Genomic DNA, 17,347 nt, shown 5'->3' on the forward strand with positions numbered 1-17,347 from the left:
TGAGCCATCTAGCCCTAATGTTGGCCATCTCCTTATTTTGTTACTATCTTTTTTTCGGGTTGCCCATCAGAAGTGTGTTGTGATCGTTGAGCGGTCTGCGCACTGAGAAGTTTTGATGGTTGACTCATCACAATGTGGGTACTGATCTTGGTACAGGGGCTTGTGTCCTTGAGGAAGACACCATGAAGATGTAAATTATAAATTTTCAAACAATAAATATGCATATTAGTTTTGGTTTTTACCCAGTGTTAGCACTGTACAGTCGGTACTTTCCTGAGTCCTGTGAAAAAATATCGCAGGCATGTTACTCGGGTGAAATTCAAACCCAAGACCCTTGCAATTCTAGAGCAGTGAGGTTGCCCGGTAAATAAAGGCAGTTCGAATCCTATGTTTTGGCAGCAGGTACTGCAACGATTTATGAGATGTTGACGAACTGCCTCTAGCTATTGGGCATCCTCTGTAGTAGTTGGTAAGACATTGCTCTAGAATTGCAAGGGTCGTGGGTTCGAATCCCACCCAGGTAATATGCCTGTGATATTTTTTCACAGGACTCAGGAAAGTACTGACTATACAGTGCTAACACACATCCATGTATGGGTAAAAACCAAAATTGATATTCTTTATAGATGCAAATTCAACATCTCTGATAAATATGCAGTTTTTCTTACAACCTGTTTCTTCTGTTCTTCTTTTCTCTTTGCAGTTTTTTAAATAGAGTTGATGATATTAGCCAGTCAGATTATAGTCCAAGTGAACAGGTAAGAAGAATCAGACTTTAAGGTCATGTCAGAATTAGCGGCTTCGGCTACGGCTACGGCTATGGCTAGATCTCAGCAAGATCATGCATTGAAGTATAGGACATCCTTAGCAACACCCTTAGCAACAGTTTTAGCCGTAGCCGCCAATTCTGATATGGTCTTGTTATACCCTCTTAGGCCGTGTCTGTATTGGCGACTTCGGCTACAGCTACGGCTAGATCAGTGCGTCTGTCAGTGTTGAAGAATGGCAGACGCGCGCGCCGTAGCTTTAGCCGAAGTCACCAATTTGGACACGGCCTAGGTTACCCTTGACCTTATTGACCTTTTACATTGGGCAGGCATCTTGCTTTTCATCTATTTGACCCGAGATTCCAGTGTGCCATGACCATTTATCGGCCAATGTTTTGCGATTCATGGTGAACACATCTCGTGTTTTCTCGAAAGACAACAACAAATCTCAATGCATGCATAATGTAAACAAGTTTCTTAAAATCACTTATGGTTGAAATCCCACCCAAGTAATTTGCCAGTGGGCTTGGGGGTTTTTTTGTAAGAGGACTCTGGAAAGTACACACGCAAGTTTGGCAACTTTCAAATTACCAAAAAAGCCATAGAAAACTGAAAAACTCTATATTTAAATATTTTGGCCCATTACGTTGCCCATGTCCACCATTTTCTGCATATTTACAAAGTAGTTCTTTTCATTGGTTGACACTGGAGTCACTGAAACAATTATGGTTGTTTTGAAACCGTTTTTTATTTCTTCCCTTATTTTCATAGGACATCCTGCGGTGTCGTGTTTTAACATCGGGTATATTTGAAACAAGGTTTCAAGTCGACAAAGTAAACTTTCAGTAAGTTTCAGTTTGGTTCTTGTTATTATTCCTATCATTATTGTGATATATTTCTGGTAATGAAACTAAGGATGCCTTGTACATAAGCGAACTTAATCACAGTAGCTCGCAAGCTGTAAACAATGGTATACTTGCTATGTGAACCTGAAACACCAGCCGTCGGTTTCACAAAGAGTTAGGACTTGTCTTATCTCGAGTTAGGATTAATCTTAAAGTCTGCATACTACAGTGCAGGGTTGGGACTCGTCCTAAGTCCTAAGATTAGTCTTAAGTTAGGAAGAGTTTTGTGAAATTGACGGCAGGGTTAACCCCTACTCTTTAACAATAAGTGTTCCGGGTTCTTTGGCATGAACAACCAATCCTGGGACCTGCAGGCTTAATGTCCCTTCTGAAGGACAAAGTAACATGGTTTTCACGGCAGATTCAAAAGGACAAATTGTCATCTCCCTTAAAGGGAGTGGACACTATTGGTAATTACTCAAAATAATTATTGGCATAAAACCTTACTTGGTGACGAGTAATGGGGAGAGGTTGATAGTATAAAACATTAGGAGAAACAGCTCCCTCTGAAGTGACGGAATTTTTGAGAAAGAAGTAATTTTCCACGAATTTGATTTCGAGACCTCAAGTTTAGAATTTGAGGTCTCGAAATAAAGCATCAAAAAGCACACAACTTTGTGTGACAAGGTTATTTTTTCTTTCATTATTATCTCGCAAACTCGACGACCGATTGAGCTCAAATTTTCACAGGTTTGTTATTTTATGCATATATTGAGATACACCAAGTGAGAAGACTGGTCTTTGGCAATTACCAATAGTGTCCACTGTCTTTAAAACACAGGTTTTAAGGGAGAGCAGGGGGATGTCTGACCAAGACCGAATGTTTAGATGAAAAGATGCACAGCAACATCTTTAATTAAATGTCTTTGTGTTTTCTTCCCGCTCTTTTTGCAGCATGTTTGATGTAGGAGGACAGAGGGACGAAAGAAGAAAGTGGATCCAGTGTTTCAATGGTAAGTTCAACGTCTAGGAGATTTCAGGCATTGCATGCTAAGGTATCAATCTAGTTTTTATAATAATAATAATGATAATAGACCTTATGCACATGACATCATTTCAGTAGGGCGCCCTGACCTAGAGGTCAAAAGGAGGTTGTTCATTGGTCAATCCTGGCCGCGCGTACAATTCTGTGCGTTTCGATTGTTTTGTCACCGTTTTTCCACTAAGATGGCCGCTGGATGACGTCAATGCATAAGGTCTATAACAACAGGGTATATGAAGCGCAGTTCCACCTAGATCATGGCGCTGTAGCAACGAAGAAGATAATTATATTTACAGAACTACTGGAAGCAAGTGAGTCTTAGTAAGTTTTTTTAATGACAAAGCGGTGTCGGATGATCTGAGCTGCAGATAAAACACTGGTTTAGGGTAACACCCTGTTTGTATTCTACTTGCCTGGTAGATTTGTTCTTTTGAGAACTGTCATGCTTTACATTTAATCATTGTGGACTAGATTTTCAGAATTCTGGAGACTTCTCAGTTCTGAAAAGACTAGAAAACACACCGTTAATGAGAACAAGACAACTGGGAACTTACTATTTGCATGATTTGAAAACTACAAAATGACAAAAATAAACTCATTGACTCTCCTCTTCCCCTTCTCGTATACAGACGTGACAGCCATCATCTTTGTGGTCGCCTGCAGTAGTTACAACTTGGTACTGAGGGAAGACCCAAGTCAAAATCGACTCCGGGAGTCTCTAGAGCTCTTCAAAAGTATTTGGAACAACAGGTAGGTTACGTACTTGGATGAAGCGGGAGAGGGGAAGTATTGCTAGATACATTTGTGGACACGCTAGATGTCGAAAGATTGACTGTTGCAGTCATTTGGAACGACTGGGGTGTGAGGTCTTTTCATGAGCCGAGCCAATGTTAATGTTATGTTAAGTTCGCACGAATCGGCTCCTTCTGAAGTAATGTAGTTTTTGAAAAAGAGGTAATTTCTCACTCAAATAATAAAAGACTTCAGGCCTAAAGCCTTTTATTATGCAATCTTGGTAGTCTAGTTGGTAAGACACTGTTCTAAAATTGCACGGTCGTGGGTTCGAATCCCACCCGAATAATATGCCTGTGATATTTTTTCACAGGACGCGGGAAAGCACTGAGTATACAGTGCTAACACACATCGGTGTATGGGTAAAAAAAAAAAAAAGTAACATCTGTAAGCTGTACAACAAGGGTGTTTTTTCTTTCATTATTCTTATGCATCTTCGATGACCAATTGAGTCAAAATTTTCACAGATTGCTTATTTTGTGGATATGTTGGGATACACCGAGTGAGAATACTGGTCTTTGACAACAAAGGTGTCCAGCATTTGATCCCACAAAACGTTAGGATTAATCCTATCTTGAGTTAGGACGAGTAACTTGCGGTTCAATGCATTCTTGGAACTTCACTCGTTCTAAGTCCTAAGATTAATCCTAAGTTAGGAAGAGTTTGTTGAAATTAATAACAGCGATCGATTACATAAAGAGTTGAAACTAGTTCTAGGAGATTTTTATAACTTGAGGCTAGTCCCTAAGTTAGGACAAGTAACTCGTCCTAACTCGAGATAAAATTAGTCTTGTGAAATCCATGCCAGTAACTTTAACTATAGCGCTTTGTGTCGAGGCAAACCTTACTGAGAAAATGGATCAGTGACAGGTGATATGTACCCTGGACATTTTTCTTCAAATGCCATCATGTGCCACTGTATAATATTTCCCCGCAACGTTTGGTACCATAAGTATTCTTCAAGCTGTGATGCTAATTCTGGGTAGGGAAGGGGGGGCAGTTAAGGGGATAGGGGCGGACACGATTGATGTATGGTCCTGTTTGTTTTTAAATCAGCTGTTGGCGGATTGATCAAAACTGTCTGCAGGCCTTCGATTGAACTATAGTGCATCTTGATTTGAGGTTACACCAAGACTGATACTTCACGGAGGCAGCTAAGGCCTCCGTGCCGCCTTGGTGCCCTTGCCCTTTCAAAAACAGGCCTGTGAAATCATCCGATTCCAATCTCGGACCCAAAGAGATATGCATAAAGCAGCGCTCCAAATGGTATCTGTTTAACAGACATTTGCAGAGAACCAGTCTCATACAATGTATGGAATTTAGCTGGTAACCAGTTTCTGCTAAGCAATAATTTATCTGCTTAATAGCAATGTCAAAACGGCAACTTTCAAAGTGTCAAAGGCGCAACTACTTGAAGCGCGACCAGTCTAGTAATAAATTTCACTAGTTGCCCAGGTTTATCTTAATGTCGACTAATACCCGTTTCAGACAGTTGCGCCAGTGTCGCGACAGTTGCACCAGTTTGTTCCAAACGACTGCGACTTCTAGAGCATCCAGTCGCTCCTAACTGTTTCAGACGTCATACTTTTTATGTACTTGATTCAGAATTTGGTTCAGCGCATCTCTGGAGCGCCTGTCTGAAACGGGTGTAACAAGAAATACTTGTGTTCACGTTGTCTCTCTCTCTCTCTCTCTCTCTCTCTCTCTCTCTCTCTCTCTCTCTCTCTCTCTCCAGGTGGTTGCGGACAATCTCTGTCATCTTGTTCCTCAACAAGCAAGATCTACTCGCTGAGAAGGTCAAGGCAGGTCGTTCTAAGATCGAGGACTACTTCAGTGAATTTGAACATTACACTATCCCCCCAGATGGTAAGCCAGTCTGAAAAGTGATAAGATAGTTTTACCCTTCTTTCGCCCACTTTTGTTACGCCGTATTTTTTACCGAGTGAGGGCGCTCTCAATAGTGTTTTTACAACCTCCAGGGACGCCGTAGATTTAAGTTGCTTCAGAGGTGGGTTGCACCGACTCCTTTAAAGGTCTTTTATTCGGTGATGGATATGATTTCTGTGGTGGTAATGTGTTCCAGTCTTTAATAACTGTCTCGGGTATGAATGAATATACCCTGGAAGTGATACAAATATGTTTGAAAGTGCCCTCACGCGATCAAATATTTTTTTTTCAATGGGACCTTGGTGAAATTCTTTTTGAAGTTGCAAAGGTACACAAATTGGATAGGCTTATCCAAAATGTCATGAAAATTGTACTGTTTGCGATTGGCAACCAGCAAGCTTTATGCTTTATAACACCTAGTTACATCCGTTAAGTGATAAACTTGCCCTTTGCACATTTAAAGATTGTGTCCCCATGTGCGGTAAATTTTGTCTGTTGATCGGTGTCGAAACAAAACGCTGTGAAATTCTGACGAAACTGGTTTTGTTCTTTCCTCTTCCTTGTGGTTGCTCCGTTGTCTGGAACTAACAGTTAACCCTGGTAAATGAAAGATGATGTCATCTCTATAAAGCTTGCATGATTGGTTTTTCGGTCAGCACTGCCTGTGGAGTTGTCACTGTGCCGTTATAATCATTCCTGTACTTTCACTAAGTCTTTGCCAGTAAAACAAAGATCACTTTCTTATCGCAGTGGCGTCGAATCACGAACCTCCACTTTGATACATCAACGATTGCATGGAGTCTTCTGTGTTGACTGTCATTTTACATCTCACGCAAATCATTTGATCTTGCTGAACGCTTTATACTCCAATTATTATTTTTTATCTTCATAAGAAAGTCACAACTTCTTCCAATATAATGTTGGACTTCTCTTGAAAATTCCTCTACTCAAGATTTTTGTTGAATTTACGCACATTATTCCACTTTTCTTTTGCATCTAAAGAGCGCCCTTATGAAGGGGGGTTTAGGGAGGTACTGACCTCTTGCCTAATGCTGAATGCACCTCCGCTAAATGCGCGTCTACCATTCCCGCCATCTTGGGAGTTGATTCCTTTACGTACATTTGGACTACCAAAATGGCGTACAGGAGAGACGCGTGTCAAGTGCACTCTGAGTCACAGGCCTAGAATGTCATCTTTGAGGGGGCGAGGCCTATGAACATTCTTAGTCTGTGGGAAAGTCTTGAAGGTGCACCGTGGCTATGACTCACAGATGCCATGTTGTGGGACAGGTATTTGAATGGTAAGGTCATTATTCGATACGGTCCGTTGGTCCCTCACGGGAGTCACAAACGATCAGTTGTGGCTGTAGGTGACATTTGTGGCGAACCCTGCTGAGCACAAATAGGTCAGAGTTTAACAAAAATAAAAGGTCTGTGGAGCTGACACGGGGACGTTGGTGTCTTATTGGTGAGGAGGGGGTTAGAGAAGAAGGAGAAGTGCTGCACTCATGCGAGGAGACCGTCTGGTCTACCCCGACACATTAATGTCACTACAGTCAACTCAGACACTGTCCTACTAAACGCAGTTATAAATCTCTGCTCAGTCAATTGTGAATCTTTGTTGTTTTGTGTTTTCGTTTTTGTTTTTTCCTGCTCCATCTTCTTCCACTCCTACCCAACTTATCTCCACATCACAACGCAAGAATCAAACACAACCGCAACTCATCAGTCAATTCATTTCACAAAATCTTCTATTTTGTTCTTGTCTACACTGAACACACACCGAACACCTTGATTTTGTTGCAACAAAAACTCAAAGTCCGTTCTCTTTTTTGTTTGTGAGAACGTTGTTGACTGTTCTGTATTGCACCTACTGTGTTTTACTGAGGTTTGTTTTATAAACGATTCAGCCTTAATATCCCAGTTCTACATTGATAAGCGATTTACAGAGAAAATAACGCAGCCTTGCTACCATGGGCAGCGCATAGTGGGAACTAAAATAACATTGCACTGGTGTACGATCGTACCACTGGTCGTACACGGTGTACGATCTCGCCAATGAGGCTGGTTACAATGATAAGTTGGTTTTCTGGAGTCTTACTTTAGCCATTTGATTTGTATATAAAACACTTTTGATCTCTGGCTACGGTCCGCAGACATATATGGGTCGATGTGACTGGTGCCCTTGCATGCCTTCGCCTTGACCATGTTGTAGTTGCGGCCTTCGCGAGTCGCAGTTCAGCTTTTCACATGCAAGTTAGGATTATTAGCTTCCCGAACTATTATCAATGTAAAGACTCAGCTTATTTGTCCATTTTTTATTTTTACATACTATGTGACTGATATTTCTGATACTCCTTCTAGAAAAGGTTCCGAGTAATTATTTTTTGTTTTCCTAACGACTCGAACACCATGGTGGACTGTGCCAGGATTGGAAACTGCTGGGCTTGATCCGATTATCCAACTACCAGGGCACAATCTCCTTAGGCTGTTATGTAGAAAATGGTGCTTAGTCAATTTTTCTTTTAAAGGCAGTGGACACTATTGGTAATTGTCAAAGACTAGCCTTCACAGTTGGTGTATCTCAACATATGCATAAAATTACTAACCTATGAACATTTGAGCTCAATCAGTCATTGAAGTTGCGAGATAATAATGAAAGAAAAAAACGCCCTTGTCACTCGAAGTTGCATGCGTTTAGATGGTTGATTTCGAGACCTCAAATTCTAAATCTGAGTCTCGAAATCAAAATCCTGGTAAATAACTTCTTTCTCGAAAACTACGTTACTTCACATGGAGCCGCTTCTCACAATGTTTTATACCATCAACCTCTCCCCATTACTTGTCACCAAGAAAGGTTTTATGCTAATAATTATTTTGAGTGATTACCAATAGTGTCCACTGCCTTTAAGGAAACCAGTCATTAACTATTTTGGTCAGTGTCCTGCTTTGGCTAAGCACAATATTATTTTCTGCTTAAGAGCTTTTATGCCCAGATCTCGTAATAATACACTGACTACTGATTAACCATGAGTTATCTTTTGTTTTTCTCTTAGCACAAATTGAGCCAGGGGAGGACGATTGTGTAGTAAAGGCCAAATTCTTCATTCGTGATGAATTCCTAGTAAGTAATCCCAGGATGAAATTTTTTGTTGAACTACAGCTCTCGTAGATCATGTCCAACAATGTCTTAGATTGCACATTGTGCTTTCAAATCTGCCATTTTGGTGATCACGTCCACAACAGAAAAGTACAATAGGTTATTATTATTGTTATCTTTATCTCCTGAACCAAGAATGCCTCATAAGTGAACTTAATCACTGTAGCTTGCAAGCCTGAGGAAACCTGTTATTGCTTGCTATGTAAACCAGTTACACAGTGGTTAACCCCTACTTTTCCATGATTTAGTTTGGACAAAAGTTTAGACAAAATTAGCACTTAAATGGTATCAAACACAGTTTTTCTCCATTTGGTAGACTTCTTTTACTCAATGCAATTTCAAGCTTTATGAACACTCCTTCCCTTTCGATGAGTTTGGACCATGTAAGTAACTCTGTTTGATTATTGTCTGTTTTTCCTCCAGCGTATCAGCACGGCAAGTGGCGACGGGAGACACTATTGCTACCCCCACTTCACATGTGCAGTAGACACAGAAAACATCAGGCGGGTTTTCAACGATTGTCGGGATATAATCCAGCGGATGCACCTCAGACAGTACGAGCTGCTGTGACACCAGCCTCCTTGCGACAGCTCCCCCCTTTCACCCAGAATCCTTTGCTGCAACAGCGCCCTCTTGTCTTGTGGTGCGCCGTCACAGCCGGGAGATGGAAAAATAAGAAAGATTGGGTTTGTAGACTTTTATCTCTCGGGGTTCGGTGGTATCGGGAACGAAGACTCCGCGAGGGCGCGTTAAGCAAAACCGTGGTGAATGTAGTGTTTATGCGGTTGCTGTGGAAATGGCGCTGGGAAACGCCTCGTGGAGTTTGCTCTCTCTCTGGAATGACCACCCAACCCAGAGTGGTGTGGAAAACAAAAAAAATGAAAATTGTGAAAATTATGATATAAACATAAAAAAATAAAAGAAATTGTTGCAATGTGATTTTACAGTTTAAAATGAATTTAAGAGATAGATGCATGTGGGGTCTGGTTTTTATCTAACCTATCGTTCAGATACCTCACTTGGCATTTATTTGTTGCATGCATGATTGTACATATCCTAAAGTCTTAAGATACTTCAAAACTGAAAACAAAACCCCCCATTAAGGTTAAACAAATACGTATGAACTGAAAACAAAAGTTGTGGAAGTGTATGATAAACGAATGAAAAGTTAAAGTTTGTGTAGTGTGGTTTTTGTTCACTCTGAAGGCTGTATGGAGAAGAAGGTTGTTTCGCATCAGTTAAACACTGCCGGTCTGCTATTAAAATAACAATCACTAGGCTCTCAGCTGACAGGACAGTTTGACCTTAAGAAAAGTATTTCAAAACAAGGAAACATGGTAAGCCAAAGATATATTTAGAAACTGGTCAGAAGGAAAAACACCTTTACTGCGGACCCAAATAAAAAACTACTTTCACTTTAACTTTTCATTCCTATGCCATCCACACAGACACTCCTTTTTGGTGAGTTTTTTTTTATTCTCAAATCTGCCGGTCCATAACGTTTTAAAGCAGTATTTTCGATTGATTTTTATCATCTAATGTATTTTAAAATTAGGTATGAAGAAGAAGAAAAAAAGAAGATTTTTACAGATTGGAGAGAGAAAAAAACACAATATTGCGAGTAAGTTTTGTCCCCGCTGACCGGTGTCCGGAACCATGCTAGAAAGGGTTTGTTGTTTTAGCGAAGAGAAAAACTGGCAGAATAAAGCTCAGCCTTTTTGTAATTTTTTCAAAATGTTTTCCCCACAGTTGGAAAGTAGTTTCTGCATCCCTCTCCCACTAATCCCCACCTAACAATGCCTTTTGTTATCACAATAACAACAACAACAACAACAAACAAACAAACAACTACTAATTTTTTTTTGTATGGGATGGAAATTTGGGGGACAATTGTAATTATGTGTGTTTTTTGTTTGAGAGAATTTAACTAGAATCATGATCTTTTGCAATTTGAATTCAGTTGGTTTTTAGATAAGCAAAACATTTAACTATCACCAAAAAACAAAAACCAGATTCTGAGTTAAGTGATTTTTATTATTTATTTTTATTTAGGAAAAGTGTACATAATACATAGTCAAGCCATCATGCAAATTCATTGTGTTTATTTTGTGTGTGTATTTTTTTTTTCTTTCTTTCTCCTTTTTTGAAATTTGTCTCCAGATTTAAAAAGGAAAAAGAAAGAAAAAGAAGGGAAAAAAGGCGGCATTATTTGTAGTCGTCTTGTCCACTGACTAGTTGTGGTTTATATAGTGATTGTGTGAACTTGTTAAACGAAAAAAAATTGACAAAACCTGACATTATTGATTATCATAAAAACATTGTACAGTGCAAAATATTAGAAGGATGCCGTGGTACATCAGTTTTCATTCACTCTCAATTTTTAGTATTACGACTTCTTGTTTTCTGTTCTTTTTTTAATATATGAAGATATTGTGCGAAGTATGTGATACTTGGTGTAAACTTACAGATGGTGACCTTGGCCCAATTTTATAAAGCCTGTAAGCACAAATATGCTTAGCACAAAAATGGTTGCTTAGCCAAATTAGGTTACCATCCAAATACCATTTAGATACCATTGCTGTGACTGGTACCCCGGCCATTTCTTACAGAATTTTCTGCTTGACAGCTTTATGAAATTTGGCCCTAAAGAGTTTATGGTAACGATTCACACACAAAACTAAAGGTCAAATTTTATATAGAACTTTTTGAATTGTAGAGGGCAGCATACTTTAACGCTCATTTCACGATCTCTTAAGAACTGCTGGGCTGTGTGTTACAAGCTTGGTGTCATTCTCAGAGGAATTTTTTAACTTGAAGTTAACATAGACTGGAACCTTTTGATTATCAGTGCTATTATTGCCTGTTCATTCAGGGAACCTTATGGTAAAATATAGGCAACATTTGTTGTACATGAGCGCACAGAATGGGCCGATAAGCAACCTTTTGACCTCTAGTCGAGGGCGCCCTACTAAAAATGACATCATGTGCTCAAACTCTGTCACAATCTCTTTGTATGAACAGTGCATGTCAAGATTAATTGTAACACACACCAAAACATGTCTGCTGCCACCAGCATGTCCAAAAACGTCTTGCAGAAAGCCCTTAAGGGCCTTCTTTATAGACAGCTTTGAGGCGACACAAACTCCTAACATAACACCTCAGTATTAGGAAGAGGCATGTGTAACTTACTGTCTCACTGAGAATGATGTGATCGCTGAGAGTGGAAGTTCTGGTTCCTTGAGATTGCCTGGAACCGTATGCCTGTAAGATGCCTTGAGCGACACCAACTCTTACAGATTCATCTTTCTGATTCATTCATTGGTGAAAACTGATTCTGCTGTGTTCTATCATGCATCAGTGAGCCCTATTTCGTAGAGCTGCTTAAGCAGCAAATAATTGCTTAATCATTTTCTGCTGAGTAAAAGACAAGCACGATACCAGTCACTGGTAGTACATAATAGCATGATATTTTGGCTTGTAACCTTATTCTGGTAAGCATAATTTTGTTATGCAGCTCTATGAAAGTGGGGGCGGTAGTCATTTCTTAGATACCCCCTCCCTAAACACCACTGTCTGTTGTGATCATGCGTATTTATTGTAGAGAAAAACGGGAAAACAATTTTCTCCGCTTTTTTTAAGGGGGAAGGTCAATAATGGACGTAAGGGAACCTACTATGTAAATACTAAAGAGTGTAAGGGCTAGCATTGGCCTCTTCTCCTAGCTGATCAGGACTTTTTATAAACTGTCATCGTTGTTTTTTGATTTTATGATGATGTAGGATTGACTAGCATCCCAAGAAAGTTGTTTTTTACAATCCCTCCCAAAACCAGTCTTAAAGATTGGTTCTGACTTGATTGTGAAAACAGCCGATTAATCACCTTCAAGAAGGTACCCAAATATGGTACCCAAATAATGCCAAAGGCCATCATTTACCTAAAAGGTCAATCGGTGTCATCCCCCTCCCCAAATCCCCGCCTGCCCGCCCAGCAATCTGGGCCCAATTTCATGGCTCTGCTTACCGTAAGCACAGAATCGGCGCTTACGGAAGCAGGGAATTCTGTGCTTACGGCAAGCGTATTTCACAGGTTAGCGGCGAATTTGGGCTTCTGCGCGTGCGTACTTCACGTTACTAGGCATTCTACGCTTACAATGCTAGCGCAGAAATTGGGTGCTTGCATGTAAGCGGGGAATCGCGATCGTAAGCGCAGCATTCGGCGGTAAGCAGAGCCATGAAATGGGCCCAGTTCTTTGGAAAGGGAAAAAGCCTCATGCTTTGTTAAATTTCAAGAACTGTTCCCCACCTTTGTTGTTCAGCCTTTATTTCACAACATAGATGATCTCTAACAATATCCAACACTTGATGTGGGAAGTTTTGTTAGAGACGTAAAGGAAACGTAAAGGAAAGTTTAGGTTGCACTGTCCCCTTCTGGTGCAAGGAAGTTAAGTCCAGCTAAAGAACGACTGACAGGGTTGTGTCACCCAAACTATTCCAGTCGGGCCATAGGGGTGCACAGTTCTCCCTATCAGGGAGTCTTGGTTGGCCACAGTAGCAGCTGCTACAGAATGACTGACAGGGTTATGTCACCCAAACTATCCCAGTCAGGCTATAGGAGAGCCCGCGTCTCCCTATCAGGGAGTCTTAGTTGGCCACAGTGGCAGCTGCTACAGAATGACTGACAGGGTTATGTCACCCAAACTATCCCAGTCAGGCTATAGGGGTGCCCAGTTCTCCCTATCAGGGAGTCTTAGTTGGCCACAGAAGCAGCTGCTAAAGAATGACTGACAGGGTTATGTCACCCAAACTATCCCAGTCAGGCTATAGGGGAGCCTGCTTCTCCCTGTCAGGGAGTCTTAGTTAGCCACAGTGACAGCTGCTAAAGAATAACTGACGGGGTTATGTCACCCAAACTATCCCAGTCAGGCTATAGGGGTGCCCAGTTCTCCCTGTCAGGGAGTCTTAGTAACTGCTACAGAATGACTGACAGGGTTATGTCACCCAAACTATCCCAGTTTTACTATAGGGATTTAACTATCCCAATGAGACCCAACTCCCCCCCCCCCCTTCCCAAATGGAACCCGTTCTATCCCAACTGGTTATCACTGGTCCAAAGTGAGAGGGACAAAAACATTCTGAAGTGTTTTTTGAATAGTTTGTTGTAAAAAACAGACAAGTGTGATATCAGACTCAAACTTTTTACTCGCTCTAACTACCTGTTGCCTTTTATGTTCGTTAATGTTGTAAGGAATTGGGACCAATTCATAAGAATCCAAACTATGGCAAGTAATTATTCTGATTTTGTAACATACTGCATAAAAGAAAAATCGTTGAAAATAGTATAGTTCGTCTCTTCACAGAGCACACTGCACCTCACTACAGTTGAAACAGTACACAGAGAAAAATTAAATCCTACTTATAATGTAAGAACTGGGGGGTTGTCACCAAACGCTTTTCAATGACCAACTCGACCAATCCAAGGCAACGTTACTTTAAAGACAGCAGATCCTCCAGATGGACTTGTCTCCAATTGGCCGCAGACCCCAAATGCTTGATTTAAATTCATTCCTTTCTTGGGAGTTTGTTGGTCAGACTTTTCTCAGTGTACCTCGCTTTTGTTGACTCTCGGCAAAAGCTTGTAAGATGTTGTTCTCATCTTCTTGTTTGTTCTGATCAAGACTTGATTGAAGAATGCAAATTCCAAAATGGAGTTAGTATTTTTCTGCCACAACTTTGGTTTAAAGGAATTCGTTTCCACAAACTAGGAATTTAATCTTACAACTGATATTTTTCAAAATGAATATGAGAATCAATGTTTTCTGCTTGCACTTACTTTACACAGAGTTGGCTGGGATTTTTTTAAATCTCAGATTCAGCCACAGATTTTAGGATCTAAGGCGCAATATTATAAGGCTGATTACCTGATAACATTTGTCTGCTAAGCAACAATTTGCAGGGAACCAGTCATAAGAGTACAATAAGTACTTCTTATTTTGGTCGGTAACCTGTTTTTTCTTCTATTAAGCAGCATGTTTACATTCTTAACAAATATGAATGCTTTAAGCGTCTGTTTGAAACTGTCCTTGAGTTTTCTCTGCAATGCTGTTCTTGGCTTCGTTTACCCACGTTTTTTCTATTTCAAACAACCCTATGTATTTTTGTTTGTGTCTTTCTCCCAGGTTTTTTCCACCTCAAATAAAGTTATAATAGTCACAAGAATGTTCAGCTTTGTACTTTTTACACTCAAGATGCCAGCCTTGCTTTTGGGCTGCATCATGGTTATCTAATCCTTGGGCTATCGGCCCGGGGTCTAGAAGCTTGTTTCTTAAAACATCTTTACTTGCTACACTTCTCATCCGAATTTTCTCCTATAGACTCTGTTGTTTACAGTCTGGTTGCAGACTCCCTCCCACTTTGCCCCCCTACCCCCTCCCCTCCCTACACCTTGCACCAACCACTATCACCACCACCGTGAAATCATATAGGTACGAGCAATAAAACAAGACTATAAAAGTAAAAAAATAAAAAACAAAAAGACAAAAAAAAATAATACGTACATTTAAAAAAAAAAAAAGAGACTAAGAAATCTCTCACAATATTGTATTGGTATTGTATAATTATAGCGTCGTAATAAGCAGCTGTGGTTATGTTTCAGAGTAGAGCTGTAGAGGTTTCAGCTGCCCATCACAATTTATATATAAATATTTAAAATAAAAAAAATCTTGTAGCAAAAAAAATGTAAGTGGACTACTAATGCACATGTGCAGTGCTGTTGTCAGTAAAATAAGATAAGAAACAATAGTTGGGAGATTTTTTGTTTTAAATACGGTCCATTTTTGTGCACAGGTAGTGTGGATGGATGGAATTCATTGTGCGTGTTTTGTAGTTAACAGTGATAGACACAGTTTGGTTAATCCATTTGGTTTTTCTTCTGGTGACGGATGGAAAATAAATGCGATTTATATTAAATCTGTTAATGTGTGGGTTAACTGCAAGTGGTTCTGTGTATCATATTAAAACATATATTAAGATTTATTCAAATTTAAAAAGTAGGGCGTGGTTTTTTCCAGGTGCAAATTTTATCAAAATTCTGCAGAGAAGAACTTTCAAATTTCAAGTTTGTTCTTGCTGAGCTGTGAAAGAATTAATATGGGGGGTACCTGCTTCGTACCAACCAAGCCAAATTGGCGAGTAGCCGTTAAAACGACTGCTATGTATATCCTCATACTTTTGAGAATTGCTCTCTGTATAAAATTTGCCCGTGGTTAAATTGTTAATTTCATTGTAATTTATTGTGAAAGATAAAGTAAGGAAGGCGTTGAAAAGTTTTGATAAATATCGCACAATGAATTCAATATTTTGTAAACATCAAATTTGAAGTTGCTAAAGACAAACAAAGCCCAATTTCATAGAGCTGCTTAAGCACAAAAATTGACTAACAATCAAACAATATTGCTTACCTAAAAAGGGTTACCGGCTAAAGTATCATGTTATGTGCACAGTTTGTGACTGGTTCCCTGCTTATTTTTGCTAAGCAGAAATTGTGTAAACAATAGTTTCCCCCTTAAGCAGCCCTATGAAATTGGGCCCTGCCAGCTTTTCATAAACTTTTAACCATAAGATTTCTTCTGAAATGTTGTGTTATTTTTTCCCCTCCTACGCTACCTGTGCACAATTTATGGTCGTTGATTCCAACTCTTGTCTGTTTGCATCATTTTCATGTCAGTGTGACTGGTGAATAACCGATCCATCAACTTGTATAATATTAGAAAGAAGAAAAAAGCACAGCGCTATTGATATTTAACTGAGTATTCAGAAAAGAAAAAAAAACATTTTTCCATTGACTGTGAGATTTGAATTATTAATACAGATGTATGTCGCTGTAGACAAAGGTGTTACCACGGTTACGCTGCCTTTTTCTTTAGTAAAAATTAATTAAAAATATACTAGAATAGCCCATTCTGTTGATATGAGGTGTGATGAGTTTGTTTCTTTCTTGTGTCCGAGTTCCGTTAATACTTGCTCTTGGGGGACCCAGGACTAGCAGAGACGTTGCGGGGGATGTCAAATTAGCCCTGCATCATAGTCCTGGGCTTTCCCTTACTGGGCAGGTGATTTGCTTTTTGTAACCTAGGTATACCTCGACACCAGGGCCTAATTACATAGAGCTGCTAAGCACAAAAGATTTGCTAAGCATGAAATGTTTGCCTTGATAAAAACAGGATTACCAGCCAAATGTCCAGGTGGTTTTCAGGATAAGCAAACAACAGCTGAATACTGGTAACAAATGGAAATTTGGTTGGAAATCCTATTTTTACCAAGGAAGAAATTTCATGCTAAGAAAGTTGTGCTTAGCAGCCCTATGAAATTGGGCCCAGCACACATGACAGAATTTTACAGCCTCTGCAGTTTACCCGCCCTGGCATGAAGAGAACTTGTAACCACCCCCACGTATTCCCGGCCCCGTTATGCGAGCGTATCACAATCCCAGCTGGCCCCAGCATGCAGGATATTCACAACACTTCCACAATCATGGGCCCAGCAGGACAACCATTGTAGATTGTTGGCAAAGTTCCTGCTGTTGTCCCATTTGGGAAGAGCAGGGCAAGAAATTGTCGTTGGGATGGGCAACAGAACCTCAGGCAAGTCGCCTCATTTGTGCTGGTAGGGCAAGACACAAATAGTGCTACCAGTTCCTTCCCAATTATTTTGAGTTATTACCAATAGTGTCCACAGCCTTTAAGTCCTGGTTTATAAGTAACCATTTATTATGGGTCTGGAAAAGGCACAGTTATAAAATTTGTGAAAATTTATGTGTTTTACTGGTTGCTTAAAGATGCCATGTCAGATTTTGGCCG

At 40.0% G+C, this 17,347-nt stretch overlaps 1 protein-coding gene across 1 annotated transcript in view; it reads left to right on the forward strand.

The window, feature by feature from the left end:
- Nucleotides 1-16,457, forward strand: part of LOC139934901 (guanine nucleotide-binding protein G(s) subunit alpha-like) — a 73,381-nt gene extending 56,924 nt beyond the window's left edge. The window contains exons 6-12 of the mRNA XM_071929323.1: nt 704-758; nt 1,539-1,612; nt 2,567-2,625; nt 3,284-3,404; nt 5,182-5,312; nt 8,390-8,457; nt 8,917-16,457. Of these exons, the coding sequence (XP_071785424.1) occupies nt 704-758; nt 1,539-1,612; nt 2,567-2,625; nt 3,284-3,404; nt 5,182-5,312; nt 8,390-8,457; nt 8,917-9,063 (655 nt within the window). The 3' untranslated portion in view covers nt 9,064-16,457. The remainder of the gene's footprint in view (nt 1-703; nt 759-1,538; nt 1,613-2,566; nt 2,626-3,283; nt 3,405-5,181; nt 5,313-8,389; nt 8,458-8,916) is intronic.
- Nucleotides 16,458-17,347: the final 890 nt, after the last annotated feature.

Source organism: Asterias amurensis, chromosome 3, assembly GCF_032118995.1.
Source record: "Asterias amurensis chromosome 3, ASM3211899v1".
In the NCBI taxonomy this organism is placed as follows: Eukaryota; Metazoa; Echinodermata; class Asteroidea; order Forcipulatida; family Asteriidae; genus Asterias; species Asterias amurensis.